The sequence below is a fragment of the Triticum aestivum genome, chromosome 1B (assembly GCF_018294505.1).
Source record: "Triticum aestivum cultivar Chinese Spring chromosome 1B, IWGSC CS RefSeq v2.1, whole genome shotgun sequence".
NCBI classification, from domain to species: domain Eukaryota; kingdom Viridiplantae; phylum Streptophyta; class Magnoliopsida; order Poales; family Poaceae; genus Triticum; species Triticum aestivum.
In genome coordinates, this window is record NC_057795.1 from 563,532,330 (window position 1) to 563,558,346 (window position 26,017).

General features: G+C 43.1%; 1 protein-coding gene across 1 annotated transcript; it reads left to right on the forward strand.

Moving 5' to 3' along the window:
- On the forward strand, positions 1–22,736 carry LOC123079825 (peroxidase 1-like). The gene is made up of 4 exons (XM_044502646.1): positions 1–421; positions 21,419–21,582; positions 21,656–21,841; positions 21,929–22,736. The coding sequence occupies exons 1-4, from the start codon at positions 1–3 to the stop codon at positions 22,511–22,513; spliced, it is 1,356 nt and encodes a 451-aa protein (XP_044358581.1). The 3' UTR covers positions 22,514–22,736.
- The last annotated feature ends 3,281 nt before the right edge of the window (positions 22,737–26,017 follow it).

The following is a 26,017-nucleotide window of genomic DNA, read 5'->3' on the forward strand; positions in this document are numbered from 1 at the left end:
ATGCCTGGCCGGTACCGGTCGATTTCGTGGCCGTGGAGCCGCGGGGAGGCAGGTGAGGCGCGTCGGTGTGTGGCGCAGGGAGCTGGGCGGGTGCATGGAGAGGAGGCAGCGCGGGGAGTTGGGCTGGTGGCGCTGGGAGCCGAGGCCGCACTGGTCGGCGACGGAGGGAGGTCGTCGCCGGAGATAAAAGGAGGAGACGGAGGGGAAGGGGATCTCGACCTTGTGGGGTCGTGGCGAGGTGCGTCGACAGTGGTTAGTGAAGGTGGGGTGCAGGCCGCGACGGGGGGCGAGCGCGACGCCGCATGGTGGGAGGTGGTAGGGGGTGGGGCGCCGCCGCGCGGTAGGAAGTTGTCAGGGTGGTCGTGCGGCGGTGCTTGGAGGGAGATGGAGCGGCGGGGCTGGGAAGGGGAGATCGTGGGGAGTGGGTTTCGGGGAGCGGAGGGAGGAGCACGGGGATGATAAGGTGGGGGAGGTGGGGGTGTTATTAGTTTGTAGCTTCGGGGGTGGGCGTCGGGTGTGCAGAATAAGCTCGCTGTTATCAGAATAACACTCTTAAGGGTGTTATCATAATAGACCCACCCTATATATATATATATATATATATATATAGAGAGAGAGAGAGAGAATTTCTCGCAGAACCGATTATATATACGGAGGCATTACTTTGGTAGCATGGTTGGTGTATACAATTTGGTATATACAATTTCTCCTACAATTTGCATGCAAATCATTACATGGAGGCATTACTTCAGTAGCGGGTAATAGAATTCTTCTTCGGGATCTATGACCTGGTCGAGCAAAAATCCTGCTATTTCCTCTTGAATCGCTCGTACGCGATTGGCTGGTAGGAGCTGATCCCGCATGTTCTTCATCTTTAAAGAAGGAGATCAATATGCATGTATTACTTGTGTATGTATATATTAGATAATGATGCAAAAGTTGTGAATAGTGTTCTAGCAAACGTACCAATTGGTCTCTGTCAGGTTTGCTGCTTTCGCACGTCATCATGCGAATGTTCTCACAAACGTAGTATGCACGTAAATCATTCCCCGGCGCCTGCTTCAGGGCCTTTAATTGAATAGAATTCAATCACATAATAATTAACCAAGCATGCTAATTAATGGTATTGAAACTAGAATTAAAGATATGTTACCTATCTAGACGGTACTACTTAATTAATTACCTTGGGTCGATACCAGTGAAGCTTTTGTTTCCATTCGCCATCAACCTGTTTGATGAACTTTTCCCAAGCCCTGCCCGCCGGCAAAGAAAATTAATAAAGAAGTTATTAATTAGTTGATATCAGGAAATGACGAACTTAAAGGGTCCGACATATAGTTCGATAATTATTAAAATTACCTATTGATTATCCCCTTCACGATTGTGTAGTCAGTATCTTTTTTCAGTAGTGAGTCGAGTACTTCAACTGTTCCCTCGTCAATTTTAATGATTAACAAGATCTAGTGGAAACTGCATGCGCATATGTTTGCATGTATAATTAAGCGGGCATGTGCATATATAACTCATCAACTACCGTAAACCCCCTATACACTTATTAATATCTAGCTATTAAGCAAAAACAGAATTTGTAGTACAAGACAGTGTGACTCACCCGAAGTTGTAAGGAAGTAGTATATCTGGACAGGCATTTAGGCGCTTCAAGAACTCTAGCAAGCTTTTATCTGTTTCTTTTTGAATTCCTGTGACCATGTCTCTTGATTAATGGTATTTGGGTCAATGAACCCAATATCATAGCGTCCAGCTTTTTTTATTTCATACATCTTCATTCTGCATAATACCACATAAAAGAATATAGTGAGGATAATTACAAGTAATGATCAACAAGCACTAGAGCTAGCTAGAGACTTAATTATTAAATTACAGAAAGAAATCACTTACAGAGAATAGCAACTGACGAGGGATTTGTCGAGTGCGTCTTGATTGAATAACTGAAACAGTTCTGTAAACTCGACATACAGATCTATTTTATGATAGTAATACCCTTCCTTGGTTTTCACCATGAGGGACTCTCGATCGGTAGTCTTGGTTTGGTTCATGTACCATTGGTGCAATTGATACATTCTGGTTTAGAACTTCTTGACTTCTGATACATCTCCAACGTATCTATAATTTTTGATTGTTCCATTCTATTATATTATCCATCTAGGATGTTTTATATGTATTTATATGTTATTTTACATGATTTTTGGGACTAACCTATTAACCTAGAGCCCAGTGCCAGTTTCTGTTTTTTCCTTGTTTTTGAGTTTTACAGAAAAGGAATACCAAACGGAGTCCAATTGACATGCCAATTTTTGATGATTTTTATGGACCAAAAGAATCCCCCGGAGTAAAAGAGTTAGGCCAGAAGAGTCCCGAGCCGTCCACGAGGGTGGGGGGTGCGCCCTACCCCCCTGGGCATGGGCCCCTATCTCGTGGACGACTCGAAGACCCCCTAGACTTGACACCTACGGCAAAAATTCCTATAAATACAGAAACCTCCAGAAAATAACCTATATCGGAATTCCGCCGCCGCAAGCCTCTGTAGCCAAGAAAAACCAATCAGGACCCTGTTCCGGCACCCTGCCGGAGGGGGGATCCCTCACCGGTGGCCATCTTCATCATCCCGGCGCTCTCCATGATGAGGAGGGAGTAGTTCACCCTCGGGGCTGAGGGTATGTACCAGTAGCTATGTGGTTGATCTCTCTCTCTCCTCTCTCCTCTCTCTCTCTCTCTCGTGTTCTTAATTTGGCATGATCTTGATGTATCGCGAGCTTTGCTACTATAGTTGGATCTTATGATGTTTCTCCCCCTCTATCTCTTGTAATGGATTGAGTTTTCTCTTTGAAGTTATCTTATCGGATTGAGTCTTTAAGGATTTGAGAACACTTGATGTATGTCTTGCATGTGCTTATCTGTGGTGACAATGGGATATTCACGTGATCTACTTGATGTATGTTTTCGTGATCAACTTGCGGGTTCAGTGACCTTGTGAACTTATGCATAGGGGTTGGCACACGTTTTCATCTTGACTCTCCAGTCGAAACTTTGGGGCACTCTTTGAAGTACTTTGTGTTGGTTTGAATAGATGAATCTGAGATTGTGTGATGCATATCGTATAATCATATCCACAGATACTTGAGGTGACATTGGAGTATCTAGGTGACATTAGGGTTTTGGTTGATTTTTGTCTTAAGGTGTTATTCTAGTATGAACTCTAGGATAGATTGAGCGGAAAGAATAGCTTCGTGTTATTTTACTACGGACGCTTGAATAGATCGATCAGAAAGAATAACTTTGAGGTGGTTTCATACCCTACAATAATCTCTTCGTTTGTTCTCCGCTATTAGTGACTTTGGAGTGACTCTTTGTTGCATGTTCAGGGATAGTTATATGATCCAGTTATGTTATTATTGTTCAGAGAACTTGCACTAGTGAAAGTATGAACCCTAGGCCTTGTTTTGAAGCATTGCAATACCATTTGTGCTCACTTTTATCATTATTTACCTTGCTGTTTTTATATTTTCATATTAGAAAAACCTATATCTACCATCCATATTGCACTTGTATCACCATCTCTTCGCGCACTAGTGCACCTATACAATTTACCATTGTATTGGGTGTGTTGGGGACACAAGAGACTCTTTGTTATTTGGTTGCAAGGTTGTTTGAGAGAGACCATCTTCATCCTACGCCTACCACAGATTGATAAACCTTAGGTCATCCACTTGAGGGAAATTTGATATTGTCCTACAAACCTCTGCACTTGGAGGCCCAACAACGTCTACAAGAAGAAGGTTGTGTAGTAGACATCAACCTCCTCAGGCTTGAGCAAAGGTTGGCCGCAGGCATATTTCCGTTTTACTTCCTCCTCTCTAATCAATGGTATTGGCTCGAGCTCTAGGAGTCGTTCCACAGTGACACTGGCCTCTTCAGCCATCCTTCTATGAGCGTCGGTTATTACCGGAAGATCGGCGCCGGTACTCACATGTGGTTGATACGTCTCCAACGTATCTATAATTTTTTATTGTTCCATGCTATTATATTACCCGTTTTGGATGTTTATGGGCTTTATTTTACACATTTATATCATTTTTGGGACTAACCTACTAACCGGAGGCCCAGCCCGTATTGTTGTTTTTTTTTGCCTATTTCAGTATTTCAAAGAAAATGAATATCGAACGGAGTCCAAACGGAATGAAACCTTCCGGAGTGTGATTTTTGGAACAAACGTGATCTAGAGGACTTGGTGTGCAAGCTAAGAAGCAGCCGAGGCGGACACGAGGGTGGAGGGCGCGCCCACCCCTATAGGGTGCGCCCCCCTGTCTCGTGGGCCCCTCAGGAGGCCACCATCGTACTTCTTCTTCCGATCACTACTAGGAAAGGCCTACTAGTGGCGCACCAGTTTTGCCTACTAATGGCGCACTACTGGTGCGCCACTAGTACCACGCCACTAGTATTTTTTACTAATGGCTCACCACTGGTGCGCCATTAGTATACCAGATACTAATGGCGCCATTAGTATGCCTAGAGGTGCCCCATTACTATCTCACTTAGTAATGGCGCACCACATAGGAGTGCGCCATTAGTAACATTTTTTTCAAAAAAAAATTAAAGTTTTTTTTTCACAATTTTTTCAATTTTTTTTTCTTAATCTCAGGTCACTATGACTTAATCTCGGGTCAATATGCTTAATCTCAGGTCAAATCACACTCCATGGTCAAACTTCCCGAAAGGTCATCCATCCTCACACTACTCCAGCCGAAGCACGCTTAACTTCAGAGTTCTATCCAACCCCAGCACCAGCTCACTTCACAGGCACGTGTTGATATATCTAGCATATCAATCCTATTAAACCTTGTTGATGTTTAGGACTTTCTTCATATTCATGAGTGTGATGAAATTTTGAAAAATTATTTCAAACTTCTGTTCATATTACGTATCATATTTTGAAAAAAAAATCCCAAAAACAAATTCGAAACTAATTTTATTTTTCTGTTACTAGTGGTGCACCTAGCAAACGGTGCGCCACTAGTAAGTTTGAAATTTTTTGAATTTTTTTGCCTCTAGATCTTGAAAGCCCCGTAACTTTTTTCTGTTAGGTTTTTGAGGATTTTGAAAATGTTTAACGGGGTTCCCCCAGTTAAATTTGGATGTAACTTTTTGAGAAGATGATTTTTCATATAAAAAACTTTTTCATCTGAGTTAGTATGCAAAAGTTATGCCCATTTTACAAATTCTAGAGAGATTTTGCAAATAAAGTCGAAATTCATATTTGTAAATTTTCCCAACAACTAGACCACATATCACATGGGAAACTTATTTTTTTATTATTTTTTTTGACATTTCCATCATTTTCTTTTATTTTTTTTAAACTGAAAAGGTGGTCAGGGGTGCATTCGGGGGAATTTTGGGTCAAAATTACTAATGGCCCGTTGGTGTGGTGCGCCATTACTAGTTAAACTAGTAATGGCGCACTACACCCATGGTGCGCCATTACTAACTTTGAAAAAAATAAAAAAAATAAAGAAAAATAAAAAAAATTGTTAGTAATGGTGCACCGTGGGTGTGGTGCGCCATTACTAGTTTTAACTACTAATGGCGCACCAGACCCATGGTGCGCCATTACTAACTTTGAAAAAAAAAGTTTGAAAGAAAATTTGAAAAAAAATTACTAGTGGCGCACTGTGGATGTGGTGCGCCATTACTAGTTTAACTAGTAATGGCGCACTATCCCCTGGTGCGTCATTACTAGTTTTGAAAAAAAATTAAAAAAAATTGTTACTAATGGCGCACCGTGGATGTGGTGCGCCATTAGTATTTGGACACTAATGGCGCACCAACACATGGTGCGCCATTAGTATATACTAATGGCGCACCACATGTCTGGTGCGCCATTAGTGTCCATATCATCTATAGCCCTTTTCCTAGTAGTGTATATATATCCACGTACCCCGAAAACATCCAGGGAGCCAACAAAAAACAATTTCCACCACCGTAACCTTTTGTATCTGCGAGATCCCATCTTGGAGCCTTCGTCGGCGCTCCGCCGGAGGGGGAATCGACCACGAGAGGGCTTCTACATCAACACCATAGCCCCTCTGATGAGTTGTGAGTAGTTTACCACAGACCTTCGGGTCCATAGTTATTAGCTAGATGGCTTCTTCTCTCTTTTTGGATCTCAATACCATGTTCTCCCCCTCTCTTGTGGAGATCTATTTGATGTAACTCTTTTTGCGGTGTGTTTGTCGAGATGCAATGAATTGTGGGTTTATGATCATGTCTATCTATGAGAAATATTTGAATCTCTCTGAATTCTTCTATGTATGATTGAGTTATCTTTGCAAGTCTCTTCGAATTATCAGTTTGGTTTGGCCTACTAGATTGATCTTTCTTGCAATGAGAGAAGTGCTTAACTTTGGGTTCAATCTTGCGGTGTCCTTTCCCAGTGACAACAGGGGCAGCAAGGCACATATTGTATTGCTGCCATCGAGGATAAAAATATGGGGTTTGTATCATATTGCATGAGTTTATCCCTCTACATCATGTCATCTTTCTTAATGCGTTACTCTGTTCTTTATGAACTTAATACTCTAGATACATGCTGGATAGCGGTCGATGTGTGGAGTAATAGTAGTAGATGCAGGCAGGAGTCGGTCTACTTGTCGCGGACGTGATGCCTATATACATGATCATGCCTAGATATTCTCATAATTATTCGCTTTTCTATCAATTGCTCGATAGTAATTTGTTCACCCACCGTAATACTTATGCTATCTTGAGAGAAGCCACTAGTGAAACCTATGGCCCCCAGGTCTATCTTTTATCATATAAGCTTTCAATCTACTTTTTTGCATCTTTACTTTTCCAATCTATATTATAAAATACCAAAAATATATTTATCTTATGATACTATCTCTATCAGATCTCACGTTCACAAGTGGCCGTGAAGGGATTAACAACCCCTTTTTGTGTTGGTTGCGAGTTCTTTGTTTGTTTGTGTAGGTGCGTGGGACTTTTGAGGAGCCTCCTACTGGATTGATACCTTGGTTCTCAAAAACTGAGGGAAATACTTACGCTACTATTGTTGCATCACCCTTTCCCCTTCAAGGAAAACCAACGCAATCTCAAGATGTAGCAGTGGTACAATGAGCGGGGGGATCGATTGCACCGCATGTTCTCCTAGTTGGGTAATAGTTTTCCCGCTTTGTTTCGCAGCTCCTTGGCTTGAGCTCGAGCTCGAATCCTTTTTCTGTGCTTGAAATGACTTCTTGATTTGGCGCTCATAGTCAGAGTCAACATGCGGGGGAGCTGGTGCCTTAGCCATACGAATGAAGTGCTCATTGATATGGTCAGGTACAATCTCCTTTGGTGGCGGTGGCGATTTCGGTCCAAAACGGGCATCCAATTGGGCTCGCACTTCAGCTTCTTTTTCCTCATCAATTAGGTCGTAAGGCCGACAAGGAAGAGGGTTGAGGCTGCTTGGACCATATTGGAATCTCTTGCCTCTTGTACTTGTACTGCTAGCCGCTGGAGCTGCAGCGGCTCTCTTCTGCTATTGCTTAGGCGGCACAGACGGCTGACGCAGTGCCTGACGACTTGGAGGAGGAGGACTGGGATGATGCGGTGCCGGACTTGGAGGAGAAGGAGTGGGCTCACGCAGCGGTGTCGTACTTGGAGGAGGAGTGGGCTCACACGGCGGTACCGCACTTGGAGGAGCAGGAATCTACAGAAGCGGTGGCTGACTTCGAGGAGCTGGAGTCCACTGCAGATGCGGTGGCGGACTTGGCGGTGTCGGTGGCCTTGGAAAGATGATGCAATCCTTTCTCCATAGAATGATACGATGAATGGCCTATCCTAGTGTGCGCTCGTCGTCACCTCCAGGAAAATCAATCTCTAGTCCCAAATATTGTGCCACCACTTCATCAACCGCAACACGAGCATAGCCTGCAGGAATCGGATTGCAATGGAAGGTTGCATCAGGGGGATTTGTATAAGCAACGCCATCCGCCACACTCATGGATATGTTCTTCATTTTTAAGTGTAGCTCACAATTAGTGTTATCCATGATGTCATCCACAGGGTATCTATCTAGCAGTGCATCATCACCCGGGGCGGAACCCACGATGCTTCTCGGCATGGATGGGACGGTGCTATCCAATGTTGCATCCGCTAGCTCCTGCCGCTGCTGAGACCCCCTTCCCTCGCTAATTTCGTCGATCTGCTACTGCTGCCACTGGAAAGTGAGTGCCAACGCGGCGTGCTCTAATTCTAGGCCTTTAAGGCAGTCTTCTTCCTGCTTCCTCTGCTCCTCCTCTACCTTCCTCTTCTTCTCGTCCGCCATCTTCTTTCTCTCACGACTTCTGTAGTTGGTGTTCCAGTCCTTAAACCCCTCATACCACGGAACAACGCCCATGCCTTGTGTTCTTCTCGGGTGTTCAGGGTTCTTGAGGGTGCGCGTAAGCTCGTCATTCTCTCTGTTGGGCGTGAACACCCCCATGCGTGCCTCTTCTATTGCAACAATTATATTGTCGGTGGCATCTTTAAGACTTGCCCGCTCCAAAACCTCGCATGTGTTTGTGTCCAACGATCCGCCATGTGCATAGAACCAAGTCCTGACCCTGGGGGCTAGCTCAGTAACCGGAGTGATCCCCGCATCCGTCATCTGTTGCTTAGAGAGATCCCACTTAGGTCGGGCCACCTCATAGCCACCTGGCCCCAGCTTATGGTGCCATATCTTCTTCGAGGCATTGATCTTGTTTTTTCTGAACCATTCCTTAGCTAATTTTGATTCCTTGAATTTGACGAAAGCGCCCTAGTGATCTTGCTTCTCCAGTGTTCCCATGAATTCTGGAGTCTTATTTCCTTCTTCATGGTACTTGTTCCATATAGTTTTCTTGTGGTTTTTGAACGCTATCGTCATCTTCCTAAGAGCAGCGTTCTTGACTTTCTCCACATCTTCAGCCATGAAATGATTGATACGTCTCCATCGTATCTATAATTTTAGATTGTTCCATGCCAATATTCTACAACTTTCATGTATTTTTGGCAACTTTTTATACTATTTTTGGGAGTAACATATTGATCCAGTGCCCAGTGCCAGTTCCTGTTTGTTGCATGTTTTTTATTTACAGAAAACCCATATCAAACGGACTCCAAACGGATAAAAACTGACGGAGATTATTTTTGGAATATTTATGGATTTTGGGAAGTGGAATCAACGTGAGACGATGCTCGAGGGGGCCACGAGGCAGGGGGGCGAGCCCCGAGGGGTCAGGCGCGCCCTGGGCCCTCGTGGCCACTCCATAAGGCGGTTGGTGCCCTTCTTTCACCGCAAGAAAGCTAATATCTAGAAATCGTGTTAAAATTTCAGCCTAATCGGAGTTACGGATCTCTGGGAATATAAAAAATGGTGAAAGGCCAAAATATGGAACGCAGAAACAGAGAGAGACAGAGAGACATATCCAATCTCGGAGGGGCTCTCGCCCCTCCCACGCCATGGAGGCCATGGACCAAAGGGGAAACCTTTCTACCATCTAGGGAGAAGGTCAAGGAAGAAGAAGAAGAAGGGGGGCTCTCTCCCCCTCGCTTCCGGTGGCGCCAGAACGCCGCCGGGTCCATCATCGTCACCGCAATATACACCAACACCTTCGTCATCTTCACCAACATCGTCATCATCTTCCCCCATCTATATTCAGCCATCCACTCTCCCGAAACCCGTTGTACCCTCTACTTGAACATGGTGCTTTATGCTTCATATTATTATCTAATGATGTGTTGCCATCCTATGATGTCTGAGTAGATTTTCGCTGTCCTATCAGTAATTGGTGAATTGCTATGATTGGTTTAATTTGCTTGTGGTTATGTTGCTATCCTTTGGTTCCCTATCATATGAGCACGCGCGTGGATCACACCATAGGGTTAGTTGTATGTTGATAGGACTACGTATTGGAGGGCAAGAGTGACAGAAGCTTCAACCTAGCATGGAAATTGATGCATACGAGATTGAAGGGGGCCAATATATCTTAATGGTATGGTTGGGTTTTACCTTAATGAACATTAGTAGTTGTGTATGCTTGCTAATAGTTCCAATCATAAGTGCATAGAATTCCAAGTCAGGGGTGACATGCTAGCAGTGGCCTCTCCCACATAAAACTTGTTATCGGTCTAATAAAGTAGTCAATTGCTTAGGGACAATTTCACAACTCCTACCACCACTTTTCCACACTCGCTATACTAACTTTGTTGCTTCTTTATCTAAACAACCCCTAGTTTTTATTTTCATGCTCTTTATATTCTTGCGCCGTTTCTCCTTTGCCCATCTCCGAACGCCCGACCCCAACCCCATTTCGCTCATCCGACATGCTATCCAGCTTACGTGCGGCAACGCCGCCTTCATCATGGGTGGATCATGGCGTGGGGTTGCTTGCCTCAATTTCCACACCCCCTCTGCCCGCAATGATGTCGTACGCCACAGCCCTATAGACTTTGAAGGTAACACCATCACCATCGAGCCGGTAGAGCACGTCTGAAATGATCGAGAAGAGGTGTCTAGAGGGGGGGGTGATTAGACACTAAGCAAGAAAAGTTGCAGTTTTTAATTTCTTTAAGTTGAAGTGGAGTTTTGGCACAAGTTTAACAATCACAATACATATCAAGCAAGCATGCAAAGAGTATATGAGAAGTGGAAAGTAAAGCATGCAACTTGCAAGAATGTAAAGGGATGGGATTGGAGTGTGCAAACGCAATTTGGAGACACGGAGATTTTTGAGCCGTGGTTCCGATAGGTGGTGCTATCGTACATCCATGTTGATGGAGACTTCAACCCACGAAGGGTAACGGCTGCGCGAGTCCACGGAGGGCTCCACCCACAAAGGGTCCATGAAGAAGCAACCTTGTCTATCCCACCATGGTCGTCGCCCACGAAGGACTTGCCTCACTAGGGTAGATCTTCACGAAGTAGGCGATCTCCTTTCCCTTACAAACTCCTTGGTTCAACTCCACAATCTTGTCGGAGGCTCCCAAGTGACACCTAGCCAATCTAGGAGACACCACTCTCCAAGAAGTAACAAATGGTGTGTTGATGATGAACTCCTTGCTCTTGTGCTTCAAATAATAGTCTCCCCAACACTCAACTCTCTCTCACAGGATTGGGATTTGGTGGAAAGAAGATTTGAGTGGAAAGCAACTTGGGGAAGGCTAGAGATCAAGATTCATATGGTAGGAATGGAATATCTTGACCTCAACACAAGTGTAGGTGGTTCTCTCTCAGAAAATGTATGTTGGAAGTGTAGGTACGTTCTGATGGCTCTCTCCACGAATGAAGAGTGGGTGGAGGGGTATATATAGCCTCCACACAAAATCTATTCATTACACACAACTTGCCAATCTCGGTGGGACCGAATAGTCAAACTCGGTTGGACCGATTTAGCAAATAATGTGACCGTTAGGATTTTCGGTGGGACCGACATGCAACTCGGTAGGACCGTATGGTTAGGGTTAGGGCATAACGTAATCTCGGTGAGACCGATTACACAAACTCGGTGAGACCGATTTTGGTAATAAGCTAACCAGAGAGTTGGTCAGACAAACTTGGTGGGACTGATTTGCTCATCTCGGTGAGACCGAAATGTTACAAAAGGGAAACAGAGAGTTTGCATTGCTGTCTCGGTGGGACCGATCGCTCATCTCGGTTGGACCGAAATGTTACAAAGGGAAACAGAGAGATTACAATCCCATCTCAGTGAGACCGAGATCCCTATCGGTGAGACCGATTTGCCTAGGGTTTGTGGCAGTGGCTATGACATATGAACTCGGTGGTGCCGGATAGAAAGAATCGGTGGGGCCGAGTTGGACTTTTGGTTTGGGTCATATGTGGATGTGAGAAGGTAGTTGAGGGCTTTGGAGCATATCACTAAGCACTTTGAGCAAGCAAGCCATTAAGCAACACCTCATCCTCTCTTGATAGTATTGGCTTTTCCTATAGACTCAATGTGATCTTGGATCACTAAAATAGAAAGAGTAGAGTCTTGTGCTTGGAGCTTGAGCCAATCCTTTGTCCTTAGCATCTCGAAGGGGTTCCACATCCTCTAGTCCATGCCACTCCGTTGTTGAACTTATCTGAAACATACTAGGTAAAAGTGTTAGTCCAACAAGAGATATGTTGACATAAATTACCAAAATCACCCAGGGAGCACTTGTGCTTTCAATCTCCCCCTTTTTGGTAATTGATGACAACATACATCAAAGCTTTAGATAAAGATATAGAGAGTAACAAGTAAGGCTTTGGAAAGACATGTAACATGCATAGGCTCCCCCTACATGTATGCAATCATGTGAATATGGAATATAAGAGAAAGTGAATGCATAACCATAACAGAGGTGGCAATGTGTTACATGTATCTTGGCTATATGCATCAGAGCAAAAGATGTGAATGTGGGAAAAGTACCTTCATGTTCATGAGTCCTTCTTACAAACAGTACGTACATCAGCAAGAAATCCTCATAAACATGACTGTGATGCATATACTTACCCTGTGGTCTTGGGTTGGCTTAGGATGAAATGAACCTGCGTAAACAAGGTTAGATAACACAAATACACCTACTATCCAAAGAAAACAAAAGAAACCACAAGAGAACCAAGACTGGGATGACATGTAGAGTAAGAACTAAGTACCACATTGAACATGACATGTCCCCAAAGGTAAAGATGTGACATGTAATCAGGGATTTCCTTCCCTTAGATGTCTTGCTCCCCCTGAATCTAGCATGGGATACTAGGAGAAGATAGGGAACAGAAAATCAGAGCTCAAAGAAAAGAAACAGAGCTAATGCAAACAAACAAATATGAACATGTCTTTCCCCTCTTGAAGACATGTGACTTCTCTCCTCTTGAACACCAAGCATCTGGGGTCCTTGATGATTACTCTCTCTCCTCTTGAGTATTCTCTCTCCCTATAGATATGATTAAGATTTGATGTGATCTCTCTCTTCCCCTTTGACATCAATTTCCAAGAAGGGTTCTTCTAGATTTTTGTCGCGAATGGGTTTGGTCCTTGAGTCACAGAACAAAGCAGCAAGTTGAATGTGATGCTGGTAGAGGTTAAGATTCATTGAGTGGAGCTGGTTCAAAAGTAATGCAGGAATAAGTGGCAAAATGTCTTTCCTGCTATGAAATCGGTGACTCTGAGTTTTATGCTTCGGTTGCACCAAAAGTATTCGGTTAGACCAAAAACAACAGACCAGTGTGACCGAGTTCATCACAGAGAAAACATTTGTCACCTCAACTCTCTAGACAAGCAAGATCTCACAAGGGTTTGCAAGGAATTGGATGCAGGGAATGCAGAACAGAAAATAAAATAAAAGAAATCTAGATGGAGTTTTTTTAAAGGGGAAACAAATATTTATGATACAAATGCAAGAGCACAGAAAAGAAACATGAGTGAACTTCATCTAGAATTGGTCGGCGACAAAGTCACCTATGTTAGAGTATATTGACTTAGGAGTCAAGTGAGTTCACTTGATCATAGGTCATACTCATCGTTTAAGCTCAAAATGGGGTTACCATTATTCGTTTAAGCATTTTGATGTATTCACATCTTATCGAGTTGCTTTGACTCATGACTTGGAGTAAAGCTTCTCTAAGATGGAATAACATACCTTGGGTGGTGGTGTTGATCGTGATCATGTAGTTGAACTTATGTGGGTTGCTCAAGATTGATGTAGCTCATCAAGAGTTGGGAGCACTACTTTAGAATTTGAGTTCGTCTACCTAGATGGGTTAGTTTTGTAAGGAAGAGCATTTGTGTATCCAAAACGACAATCATGAAACTCAACATAGAATTTGTCAAAGGATATGTTTGAATGGTTTCGTGCTTCCTTGTCTTCAACCACCATTGTGTAGAGACTTGGTGATGTAGAGATCGCTCAAGATGTGAGTGGGTTGCAATCTCATAGATTTCAATTCATCCAAGTACCTGCACGGGTCAGATAACATGCAAGGTGCAAATATATCCAAGACATAATATAATCATCATAAGAGAGATATCAAGGATTAGTCATAGGCTCATGTCTTGCATGTATAAAATGGAGTTCCTACTCCAAGTTTGAAGCATCAATGATGTTCAATTCACCTCTTAACCTGCAAAACACTTTCTCATCAAGTGGTTTAGTGAATATATTAGCTAATTGCTTTTTGGTGCGAACATGCTTAAGATTAATGTCCCCTTTGGCAACATGATCTCGAATGAGATGATGACGAACTTCAATATGCTTAGTTCGAGAATGTTGCACGGGATTGTGAGCAATATTGATAGCACTTTCATTGTCACAAAGCAATGGAACATGTTTCACATATATCCCATAATCTTTAAGAGTTTGGGTCATCCAAAGTAATTGAGCACAACATGAACCAGCGGCAATGTATTCCACTTCGGCGGTGGATAAGGATACCGAGTTTTGTTTCTTGGAAGACCAAGATACAAGAGATCTACCAAGAAATTGACAAGTACCGAAGTGGACTTTCTATCAACCTTGTCACTGGCATAGTCCGAGTCGGAGTAGCCAAGAGATTAAAGGAGGCCCTCTTTGGATACCAAATGCCATAGTTTGGTGTATGGATTAAGTATCTCAATATCCTTTCACAGCCTTAAGATGACATTCTTTAGGAGCCGCTTGATATCGTGCACACATGCACACACTTAGCATAATATCGGTACGTGAAGCACATAGATATAACAATGAACCAATCATGGAGCGGTAAAACTTTTGATCAACCGGTTCACCATCTTTGGTCAAATCAAGATGTCCACTAGTAGGTATGGGTGTAGTCATACCTTTGCATTCTTGCATATTGAACTTCTTGAATAAGTCCTTGGTGTACTTTGTTTGAGAGACAAATGTACCTTCCTTAGTTTGCTTGATTTGCAAACCAAGAAAGAATTTGAGTTCACTCATCATCGACATCTCAAACTTCTCCGACAGTAGCTTTCCAAACTTTTCACTAAAGAGAGGTTAGTCGAACCAAATATAATATCATCAACATAGATTTGGCACACAAGTAGTTCTCCATTAACCCTTTTAGTAAAAAGAGTAGAATCAATTTTTCCAATTTCAAAGCCTTTTTCAATGAGGAACTTGGTCAAGCATTTATACCAAGCTCTAGGAGCTTGTTTAAGACCATAAAGAGCTTTGTGAAGTTTGGAAACATGAATAGGTTTCTTAGGATTTATAAGCCGGGAGGTTGCTTAACATAAACTTCCTCCTCTATTTCACCATTTAGAAAAGCACTTTTAATGTCCATTTGGTACAATGTGATAGCATGGTGATTAGCATAGGAAAGTACGATGCGAATGGACTCAGGCTAGCAACAGGGCATATGTCTCACCATAGTCCATACTTTGACTTGAGTGTAGCTTTGGGCGACGAGACATGCTTTGTTGCGAACTACTTGTCCATCTTCATCTTGGTTGTGTGAAACACACATTTGATACCGATGATGTTGTGGTTGTTGTCGGGCTTCTCAACCAATGTCCAAACTTGATTTCTCTCAAAGTTGTGTAGCTCTTCATGCATGGCGTTTATCCAATCCAGATCTTCCAATGCTTCCTCAACCTTCATTGGTTCAATGCTAGAGATAAATGAGTAGTGTTCACAAAAGTTAGCTAAACGAGTTTTTAGAGCGAGTGATTCTCCCAGTTTGGATATCATTGTAGATTTGCTCGAAGGGATGGTCTTTAGCAACTCTTGCTCGAACTCGTGAAAGCTTTTGCTTGGATCTAGGTGGAACATCTTCTTCATCTTGTGTTCTTCTTCTTGGCCTTCTTCGTTGTTGACGTTGTCGTTCTCTTGTCGTGGTGGAGAAGGAGGTTGTTGATGTTCATCTTGGTGTACTTCCTCATTTTCTTCATCTTGGTGTGTCCCACTTGTGGATGCTTCCGTATCAATTCTTGGTTAACCTTGTCGTGAGGTAGAAGCTTCCACTTGGACGGACGAGGTACTCTCCTTCACCTCCGTTGGACGAATCTTGCAATAGACAAGTCTTGGATTGCTTCTGAATGGTCTTTGTCTCCTACATCAATTGGCAATTGCTGTACTTGCGAGCCGTTAGATTTATCAAACTTCACATCTACCGTCTCTTCAACCTTTCAGGTGAAATTATTGTAGACACGGTAAGTGTGAGAGTTTGAGCCATGACCAAGTAGGAAACCTTCATGAGACTTAGGAGCAAATTTAGAACGACGATGCTTATCAAGAATATAGCATTTTGAGACGAATACTCGAAAGTATCCAACTTGGGGTTTGTTACCGCGTGAGGAGCTCGTATGCGTCTTGCCGAGTAGCTTGTGAAGGTACAAGCGATTTGTTGTGTGACAAGCTGTCTCAGCCGCTTTCGCCCAAAAGTGCTTCGGCGTGTTGTACTCATCAAGCACCGTTCCGCCATTTCGATGAGCGTCCGGTTCTTCCTCTCAACAACTCCATTTTGTTGAGGTGGTACATAGCCGAGAACTCATGTGAAATCCCTTCTTCGTCAAGAAAGGTGTCCACATTTGCGTTCTTGAACTCCATTTCGTTGTCGCTGCGAACCTTCTTGATCTTCACACGGTTTCTTCGTGTTTCAGTGTGCATCAATTCTCCCATAGGTTCAAGCCACCATGTCCATGGCGCCCTGAGCCGGGGATGAGCATATCCTGCCATCTGCCCGCTGCGGTTGCTAGTGCTTCTCGACCTCCATCCCGACCGGATCCGGTCTAGCCCAAGTTTCCTGCAGACAGATCCGTCGTCTCCGCCGTGCCCGCATACCCTGCGCGATCCCGGCCTCCCCTGCGTCGTGCCACCGCCCCCTTGCAGCGTTGACCTCGTCACCGCCCTCGTGCCCTCTGGCCCCAGCTCACCCAAGTCGTCGGCCTCCCTACCTTTCGGTGGACCAACACACATCGGTGCTGCTGTCACTTGCCAGGCGGCAGAGACAGGAAGAAAGGAGAGAGAGAAAGCGTGTGATTTTTCTATCTTGCTTTTTTTCTATGTGCTTGGGACCCACTTGTAAGTGTCATGTTTTTGTCTCAGATTTTTTACTGGAGTAGAAAGAGGGGCAAAATTGTCTAGAAAATGTCTGACTAACGGTCAAACCCCTTTGACCGGACAGAATTGAGACGGAAGGGCAAAAGCATAAGCGGGCCAAACGCACTTGGGGAAGACCAAGGTTTTCGAAATTAAGGGCAAACCAGCCGAGTGGACGCAACTAAGGGCATAAAATCATTTATCCCATCCATAAAAGATTTAACACAATCAAACTTGAGGTTTATACCTGACTCCTTACCTTCGTCGAGTTCTCATCTTCAAAGTTGTATTTAATTCTTTCCAATAAATCCCATTTGAATTCAATGGTCTTCTTCATAAAAGAACAAGTACAAGAAGTATCGAGCATGAATCGATCATTATGAGAAGCCGAGCATAAAAAATTTGAATAATAATTTCTCTTGAGAACTCATAATTGGGGGCATCAATATAACATGAGTTAAGCCTCCGCCAATCTTGACCGATACTTTCTCCTTCACAGGCCAAGAATTATACATATAATTCTGATCACGATGAACAGATGCATAGGATAAAACTTCTAATGAAATTCCAATTTCAATCGGTTGTAGTTCCATGATCCAATATCATCACATAGCCTATACCATGTCAATGCCTTCTCCTTCAAAAATAAGGGAAGACCTTCTTCTTGACTTCATCCTTGGGCAAACTGCAAGCTTAAATAATTCATAAACTTCATCACATAGATTAGGTGCATATCAGGATGTAATGTTCCATCTCCTACATAAGGATCAGCTAGCAGCTTCTCTATCATACCGGAGGAATTTCATAATAAATATTTTCAGTAGGTGTAGTAGGTTGAGGAGCAACTCTTTGCTCTTCCGGTCGAGGTGATGATACCCCGAACAAGCCCCTCAAGGGATCATTTTCCATAGTAACAAGTGACAGTAAATTTCAGCACCCTATATAAATGTTTCGTTACCAAATTCCACTTACCAAAGGCGCTTCACGCCCCGGCAACGGCACTAGAAAATAGTCTTTATGACCCACGATTAATAGGGGATCTATCATAGTCCTTTTGATAAGTAAGAGTGTCGAACCCAACGACGAGCGGAAGGAAATGATAAGCAGTTTTCAGCAAGGTATTCTCTGCAAGCACTGAAATTATCGGTAACAGATAGTTGTGTGATAAGATAATTCGTAATGGGTAACAAGTAACAAAAGTAAACAAGGTGCAACAAGATGGACCAATCCTTTTTGTAGCAAAGGACAAGCATGGACGAACTCTTATATAAAGCAAAGCACTCTCGAGGACACATGGGAATTACTGTCAAGCTAGTTTTCATCATGTTCATATGATTCGCGTTCATTACTTTGATAATTTGATATGTGGGTGGGCCAGTGCTTGGGTTTTGCCTTCCTTGGACAAGTCTCCCACTTATGATTAACCCTCTCGCAAGCATCCACAACTACGAAAAAAGAATTAAGATAAATCTAACTATAGCATGAAACATATGGATCCAAATCAGCCCTTTACGAAGCAACGCATAAACTGGGGTTTAAACTTCTATCACTCTAGCAACCCATCATCTACTTATTACTTCACAATGCCTTCCCCTAGGCCCAAATCATGGTGAAGTGTCATGTAGTCGACGTTCACATAAACACCACTAGACGAAAGACAACATACATCTCATCAAAATATCGAACGAATACCAAATTCACATGATTACTTATAACAAGACTTCTCCCATGTCCTCAGGAACAAACGTAACCTCTTACAAAGCATTTTCATGTTAATAATCAGAGGGGTATTAATTATCATTAAGGATCTGAACATATGATCTACCACCGAATAAACCAACTAGCATCAACTACAAGGAGTAATCAACACTACTAGCAACCCATAGGTATCAGTCTGAGGTTTTGAGACAAAGATCAGATACAAGAGATGAACTAGGGTTTTGAGAGGAGATGGTGCTGGTGAAGATGTTGATGGCGATTGACCCCCTCTCGATGAGAGGATCATTGGTGATGACGATGGCTTCGATTTCCCCCTGCCGGAGGGAAGTTTCCCCGGCAGAACAGCTCCGCCGGAGCCCTAGATTGGTTCTGCCCAGGTTCCGCCGCGTGAGGCAGCGCTTCATCCCGAAAGCTCCCTTCTGATTTTTTTTCCAGGTCAAACACACCATATAGCAGAAGATGGGCATCGAGGGCCTGCCAGGTGGCCCACATGGCTGGGGGCGCGCCCTCCACCCTTGCAGGTGGCAGGTGGCCCCCTCTGGTGCTTTCATCGCCCAATATTTTTTACTAATTCCATAATGACTCTTCGTGCAGTTTCAGGACTTTTGAAGTTGTGCAGAATAGGTCTCTAATATTTGCTCTTTTTCCACCCCAGAATTCCAGCATTCGGCATTCTTCCTCTTCATGTAACCTTGTAAAATAAAAGCGAAAGGCATAAGTATTCTGCTATAATGTGTACTAACAGCCCCTAATGCAATAAATATCAATATAAAAGCATGATGCAAATCGATGTTTTAGTAAGGCACAAATCAAGATTTTACATTATGGCAGTAACATTAAATAAACAATTTATTTATAGAACAAAGTAACTTATCAAATACATTCATGTCCTACTTTACCGGTGCATAAGATAGCTTCAAAATTTCGTAACTAATCCATGCATTTAATTTTGCATCGACCTATCAGTCATTGAAGTATGTCAAAATTATAAGGTATATTTATTAGTAAATTAAAGTTTCAGAAGACAAGTTCATAATGCAATTTTCTTTCTGTATGTAACCTTCATTTTAAGTTTACTAACTATTTTTTGTAAACTTAAATCATTTACATACATGTGTCTATACATGTATTTTTCTTTCCATATAATAATCCATATTCGAAATTTGCATTGTAGAAAATATTTAATAAACGTGTGGTCCTAATTCTTCTAAGGGTACAAGATTGTACATGTGTTGTAAGTTTCACTTTCCTTAACTAACATGATGCCCTAGTTTCAGTCTCTTTAACTAACCAACTTGGCAAGTTTCTGAGTCTTAATTCCTGGTGCTTACAATAACTTCCTTGATTCCTAAAATACATGCGTACGTGATTATTTGTGTTCTAAGATCCAGCCCCAAATTTTTCGTTACAAACAAGATTGGCATCTGACTTCTTGAAACAGGACAAACTAATAGAAGCCCCTAAAAGGATAAATGATCGAATACTCAGCAACCATATGTAGAACTTGTGCTTACAAAAACACTTGAATTACGTCAAACATACGTCATCGACTAAGCTGTGCCGGATAACCTTATGGACTACGTCTCCTACAGTAGTTCAGTCGTTGCCGTCTGTGAGGGATTCGCAACAGAATAGCTCGGATCGCTTCTAAGAAGAGAAGCAGAGGGTACTTGAAGAACACACGGGGAGAGAGAAGAACACACTGAAAGTTTTTAGCACAATGCTGGGGTTTTAGTAGGAACTTGTTACAGGAACTGTTTACCTAAATATCTATACCTTTGAAAACGGAACCACGAAAATAGGTATAATACTTTATATTTATGATATGAATACAGATATATGTGTATTGATATGCGCCGGCGAATACACGGGAGTACAGAGATAAATTTGCGAATCTTGGCGCAGAACATTTGAGTGCCCCACCGGTGTGTGCCACAAATTTTCTCCCAGTCAAACACCTCTACTTTGATTGAAAGGTCGATCGTGCTACATAGTGAATCATGCATCTAGGTGGCTTCAAATTTGTATCAGCATGCATATGGCAATGTTAAACTTTGGACTCTAATCCAACGACGAGATGTGTCGAGCTCCACGTGTCGTCACCTTTGTGACACGGGGTAATTTTGCGAGGTACTACCCCCTAATTAGTGGTTGTGTAAGTATATATATTGCCTGAAAAATCACCTAAGTATATATATATTCAGGATAGCATGTGGCACCGGTTCAAATATATGGATCATGAGATTCCCACGTTTGCGAACTACCAGTAGGTGGCATTCACTGGCCCTCTGTTGATTAAAACTTGGCAGCGAATTCCGCTCTGTGATGACTGATGACTAATTAGTTTATGAGTTGATCTGCCGACGTGCTTCCGTCTGGGTCTGGCTGTCCAGCTGCCTCCATTATACATACGGTGGCCGCCGGTGTACCTGCCACGGCAAAGATTCCGGAGAGTGCAAACAAGGAACAACTCATTAAACCATGCAAATTTTACCTGCTGCTCCGGAGGACAGCCCACCATATGCAGGCGTGGGGACACTCCGGCGCTATATATTTCCCAGGCGCCAATCCAGCTGCAGCAACAGCACAGCTACCTAGCCATCCTCATCCTCGCATAGCGTAGCTTTCTTGGCGTGTGAAGATGGCGTCGAGGGCTGTGAAGGTGGCGCTGCTGCTCGCGGCGGTGGCGACGACGTGCGCGCTGGCGCAGCTCCACGAGAAGTTCTACGGCGAGACGTGCCCCAGCGTGGAGGATGTCGTGAGGAAGGAGATGGTGAAGGCGCTGTCACTGGGTGCTTCGTCAGGGTAAGCAGCATTTGCATACATGTTGTCTGTCCGTAACCTGTTTTGTGCAGTGGCCTGACCACCATGAATGCAGGGGTGCGACGGCTCGGTTCTGCTGGACTCGGCCAACAAGACGGCGGAGAAGGATACGCAGCCGAACCAGACGCTGCGAGGCTTCGGCTTTGTCGAGAGGGTGAAGGCCGCGGTGGAGAAGGCCTGCCCCGACACCGTCTCCTGCGCCGACATCCTCGCCCTCATTGCCAGGGACGCAGTATGGCTGGTGAGTAGAGTACCAGGCCATTTTGCAAATGACACGGTACGTGTGGAAGCCAAATTCTAATGCTGCTCGATCATGGTTTCTCCATAGCAAGGGTCCATTCTGGACAGTTCCTCTCGGCCGGCGAGACGGCAGCGTGTCCATTTCCAACGAGACCGACGCTCTGCCACCCCGACCCCCAACTTCACCGTGCTCACCCAGCTCTTCGCCGCTGTGAACCTCGACGCCAAGGACCTCGTCGTCCTGTCCGCCGGGCACACGATCGGGACGTCGCACTGCTTCTCCTTCTCCGACTGGCTCTACAACTTCACCGGCATGGAGAACCCCAGCGACATCGACCCCACGCTAGAGCCGCAGTACATGATGCGGCTCAAGAGCAAGTGTGCAAGCCTCAACGACAACACCACCCTCGTGGAGATGGACCCCGGCAGCTTCAAGACCTTCGACACCGACTACTTCAAGCTGGTGAGCAAGCGGAGGGGCCTCTTCCACTCCGACGGCGCCCTCCTCACCGACCCCTTCACCCGCGCCTACGTCCAGCGCCATGCCACCGGTGCCTTCAAGAACGAGTTCTTCGCCCACTTCGCCGACTCCATGATCAAGATGGGCAACGCCAACCCGCTCACCGGAAGCCAAGGTGAGATCAGAAAGAAGTGCAGCGTGGTCAACCATTAAACCACCGACGAAGTACAAGGCCGTTTTGATTTGTAACAATCTTTTTTCCTTGTAAATTACTGTAAGATTGTTATAGCTCCTTTCTCTCCTAAATCTTTTTCTTTCATTAACTTATTGTTTCGTTACAACCATGTTAGTTCCTTGTACACAGGACGAACACTTTGATATTGCCACCTCTGACGTGTCGTCCATTGTCATCTGGAGATTATTCATGTCACGGTTACTAGTTTTGTCTATGTTTGTCTTGTTTTATTTTAGATTGTTACATAATGTTTTGTTGTGTTTTTTGTTTTACCTCAGAGTATATCATAATGTTTCACATGTACAAGTAAAAGGGAAAGTTATTGTCAGATTATCTTTATTTATTTATTTGGGGCAGGATGGATAGCAACCATCAAATTTTGCGGCATTGACTGTTGGCACTGACATGCATTTGGTCTCTTCTTGTTAGAAAGTGTATCTTTATGTTTAGTTGTCTATCTGTGAAAAACAAATGCAGAAGCATGAAGAACGATAGATCCAAGGTACTCCCTCATCTAGGTGTATAAGTCATGTAAGGTTGTGCATCGCGACCAAGGCGGAGGAAAAAACGAGAAAACTTATTGTTTATTTGCTAATTAATAGCATTGCATACAATGGACTGACCACTGTATGTCGTGTTTGTTAATCTCAAGTCATTAAAAGCATACATGTCTTACATTTTTTATTGGTTGATTCCATTATTTATGTCAGGAAACAAGAAACGATGTGAAAGTTAATGCACCGTGCCTAAATGTTTTTGGATTATTTGATTCCTAAGGTGACTTGTACACCTAGACGCGGAGTCATTAAGAAATTTTTTCAGATTTTTTTGAATTTTTTTACTATTTTTTGATTTTACGTTCATTAGGGTGCATTTGAGCTCATGTGTAGATACTTCGCGTCCTCTTTTCAAGGTGTTTATAGACCTAAGAATACGAAGCCTCCCTAAGTTTTCCTCCTCCGCAAGAGCAATGATGGTCGAAGTAGAAAAACTTCTTATAAAAAGTGTCCGGTGGTAGCTTGTAAGACATCTCATTCTTATGGGAGGGGATTTCATCTCAAGTGTGGTGTGAAGAGATCTCCTCTTAGTTGTACCGGAAAAGATGACGTCGATAGGCGCATAAACACCCTTAGGTGCTAGGCAATGACCAAATGACTCGCCTCGGACATATGAAAAAGTCTAGGCATGCAAAAGAAGAAATTGTCTACTCAAACGAGAAATCATGATACATTGCATAGATAGGCCAAACAGGCCTAGGCCATATTCTAAAGGCAAGACATGGTATTTTACGCACTTATATGCTCTAAATTAACATTGATACACATATATTACCCCAAATACACCCTGATAGCCAAAACTATACATGCACCTAGGCTACGCCTAAGGCGCTTAAACACCACTTAGGTGCTAGGAGAAGGCCAAACTCCTCGTTTATGCCTAGCGCTTTGTCCAACCTTGCCTCTCGGTGCAAAATTATCTCACCTCTTGTCGACGCAAGAGATTCTCTATCATATCTTGTTTTCGGAGTTTTGCCTCCCAATAGAATTCTTGTTCACCCTTCTCGATGGTTTTACCTTGATATCCTTGACTAGAAGACTAGGGCTTCCATGTTTTAGTGGAACAGAGCTTATACTAAATTTGATGTCTAACATGATCTTTGTATACCCCTTCTTATGTTGTTTTTTCACTACTACAACAGAAGTGTATGTATTTCTTTTGAAGTTTAATGTTTTTCTCATATATTTAATTGTGTTTAGGGCTAAAATATAGAAAAAATACTTTTTAGGTTGGTTACAGATCAAGGAGAAAACGAGACTAGATGAGGAAAAGGACAAAAGCCAAGTCATGACGACCACTAGGGAGTCCATGCAGTCGGCCATGTGTCAAACCTTGTTGTGTGGGTTCATTACATGACCCACATAGTACCCCCACCCCCACCCCCGCCTAACCGCGCTTGCTCGTCTGAGGGCTTTTCCTTCACCCCTACATCTCATTCGCCTATTTATTACAATTTTTTAGCGATGGTGGTACACTAAATCTTTATTTGCATGAGATATCCGAGGATCACAATAGATCCAATCTCTAAAAAGGCTTTCTCTCGATCCAATCTAGATTAGCCAACTCAAACAAATAGATGTAAGATGCACTCTCATGATTACACTTGAGTGGTGTCCTTTTGCGGCTATCATTTTTGCAGTAGTAGCTACGTAGCATCTCTCTCTCTCTCTCTCTCTCATGACTTACCTAAAGGCTTATATTATCAGATAATATGTCTATTTGGAACTCCCAGTTCAAGTACTTTCTCTCTAAATGTTTCAATAGAAGAAAACTCATAGGTTTTGCATGCTCGAAATAAGCTCATCACAACCCTTTTTTTCAAAACACGGGGTGAGCGAAGTTGTATTAATTATAAAGCACTTGGATTGGATGAATTCTCAACCGAGTCTATCAAACCTTCTAGGAGTCATGGAGTTATCTGAGACCCTCCATGTTGATCACCCTGAGCTTTCAAGAGTATTTTTCTGTGCAATTGTTTTACTTCCCACGACCAAAGGGGACAATCAATTTCCATTGTATATACTCACATGCCTTCTTATCATTGACCATATGCCTTCATTAGTAACTTGATAGCTTCTTAATTATGTCGTTTCTCTCTATCTCATGTGTAGAGTCTAAATCAGAAGTTCAACTCATATTCAAAAATCTTGATATTTTCTGTAACACAAAAATGTAAGTTTTTTATTGAAGTACTTAAATTTTCAAATACAATAAATTGTTTTAGATTTGAAAATCCTATGGAGTACAAATCAACCCATTATTATACCTTACACAGTTGTGAATCCTTAAAAAATAGTTCAATTGAAAGTACCATAATTGTACACATCTTAAAGCTGAAAAATAAAGTTTATTCAAATCTAAACTCATTCCTCAGTCATATGTTGATACGTTGACACTACTAAATAACGCATAGTCATGCCAATATCAACACTTGCATCCTCGTAACATGTATTAAATATCCAAATTGATGATAAAAAAACTTGTCTTGTGGCAAAATGCAATCATACCTACAAGCTAACTGTTTCAATTATGTGTCACCTTATCATGTGTGCCTTTAGCTCTTTGCCAAAGGTCCTTATCCATAGTTTCACTTCTCTCACCAAAAGCGTGGATTCATATGAGTCAAACTTCCTGCCTAGTACAAGTTTCTCGAGGTAAACCTACGAGGAAACAGTGGGGTAAAACAACAAAGACAGCTACCTAGGGTTGAATATTTGGTTACCGGCCACCATCCCAACACGAAGAAGAATTTTGGTCTGTGATATGGTTGTCTGGTTGTAGTTTTTTAGTTTGAGACCCAAGGGGAGCGGACGGTTTTTACGAGGTAGTGGGCTCCCTGTTAATAAATATCTTATTTGGATATGACCACATCGCAGAACCTTACTATTTCCCCACATTTTGTCATTATCTCCCTCTATACGGAA

What these genes read in the sequence shown, in the direction of transcription:
- LOC123079825 (XM_044502646.1), top strand. Translation starts at nt 1, where the DNA reads ATGCCTGGCCGGTACCGGTCGATTTCGTGGCCGTGGAGCCGCGGGGAG. An exon ending in GGAAGGGGAGATCGTGGGGA is followed by an intron (nt 422 to 21,418) that starts GTGGGTTTCGGG and finishes TGGCGTGTGAAG; the next exon opens with ATGGCGTCGAGGGCTGTGAA. An exon ending in TCACTGGGTGCTTCGTCAGG is followed by an intron (nt 21,583 to 21,655) that starts GTAAGCAGCATT and finishes CCATGAATGCAG; the next exon opens with GGGTGCGACGGCTCGGTTCT.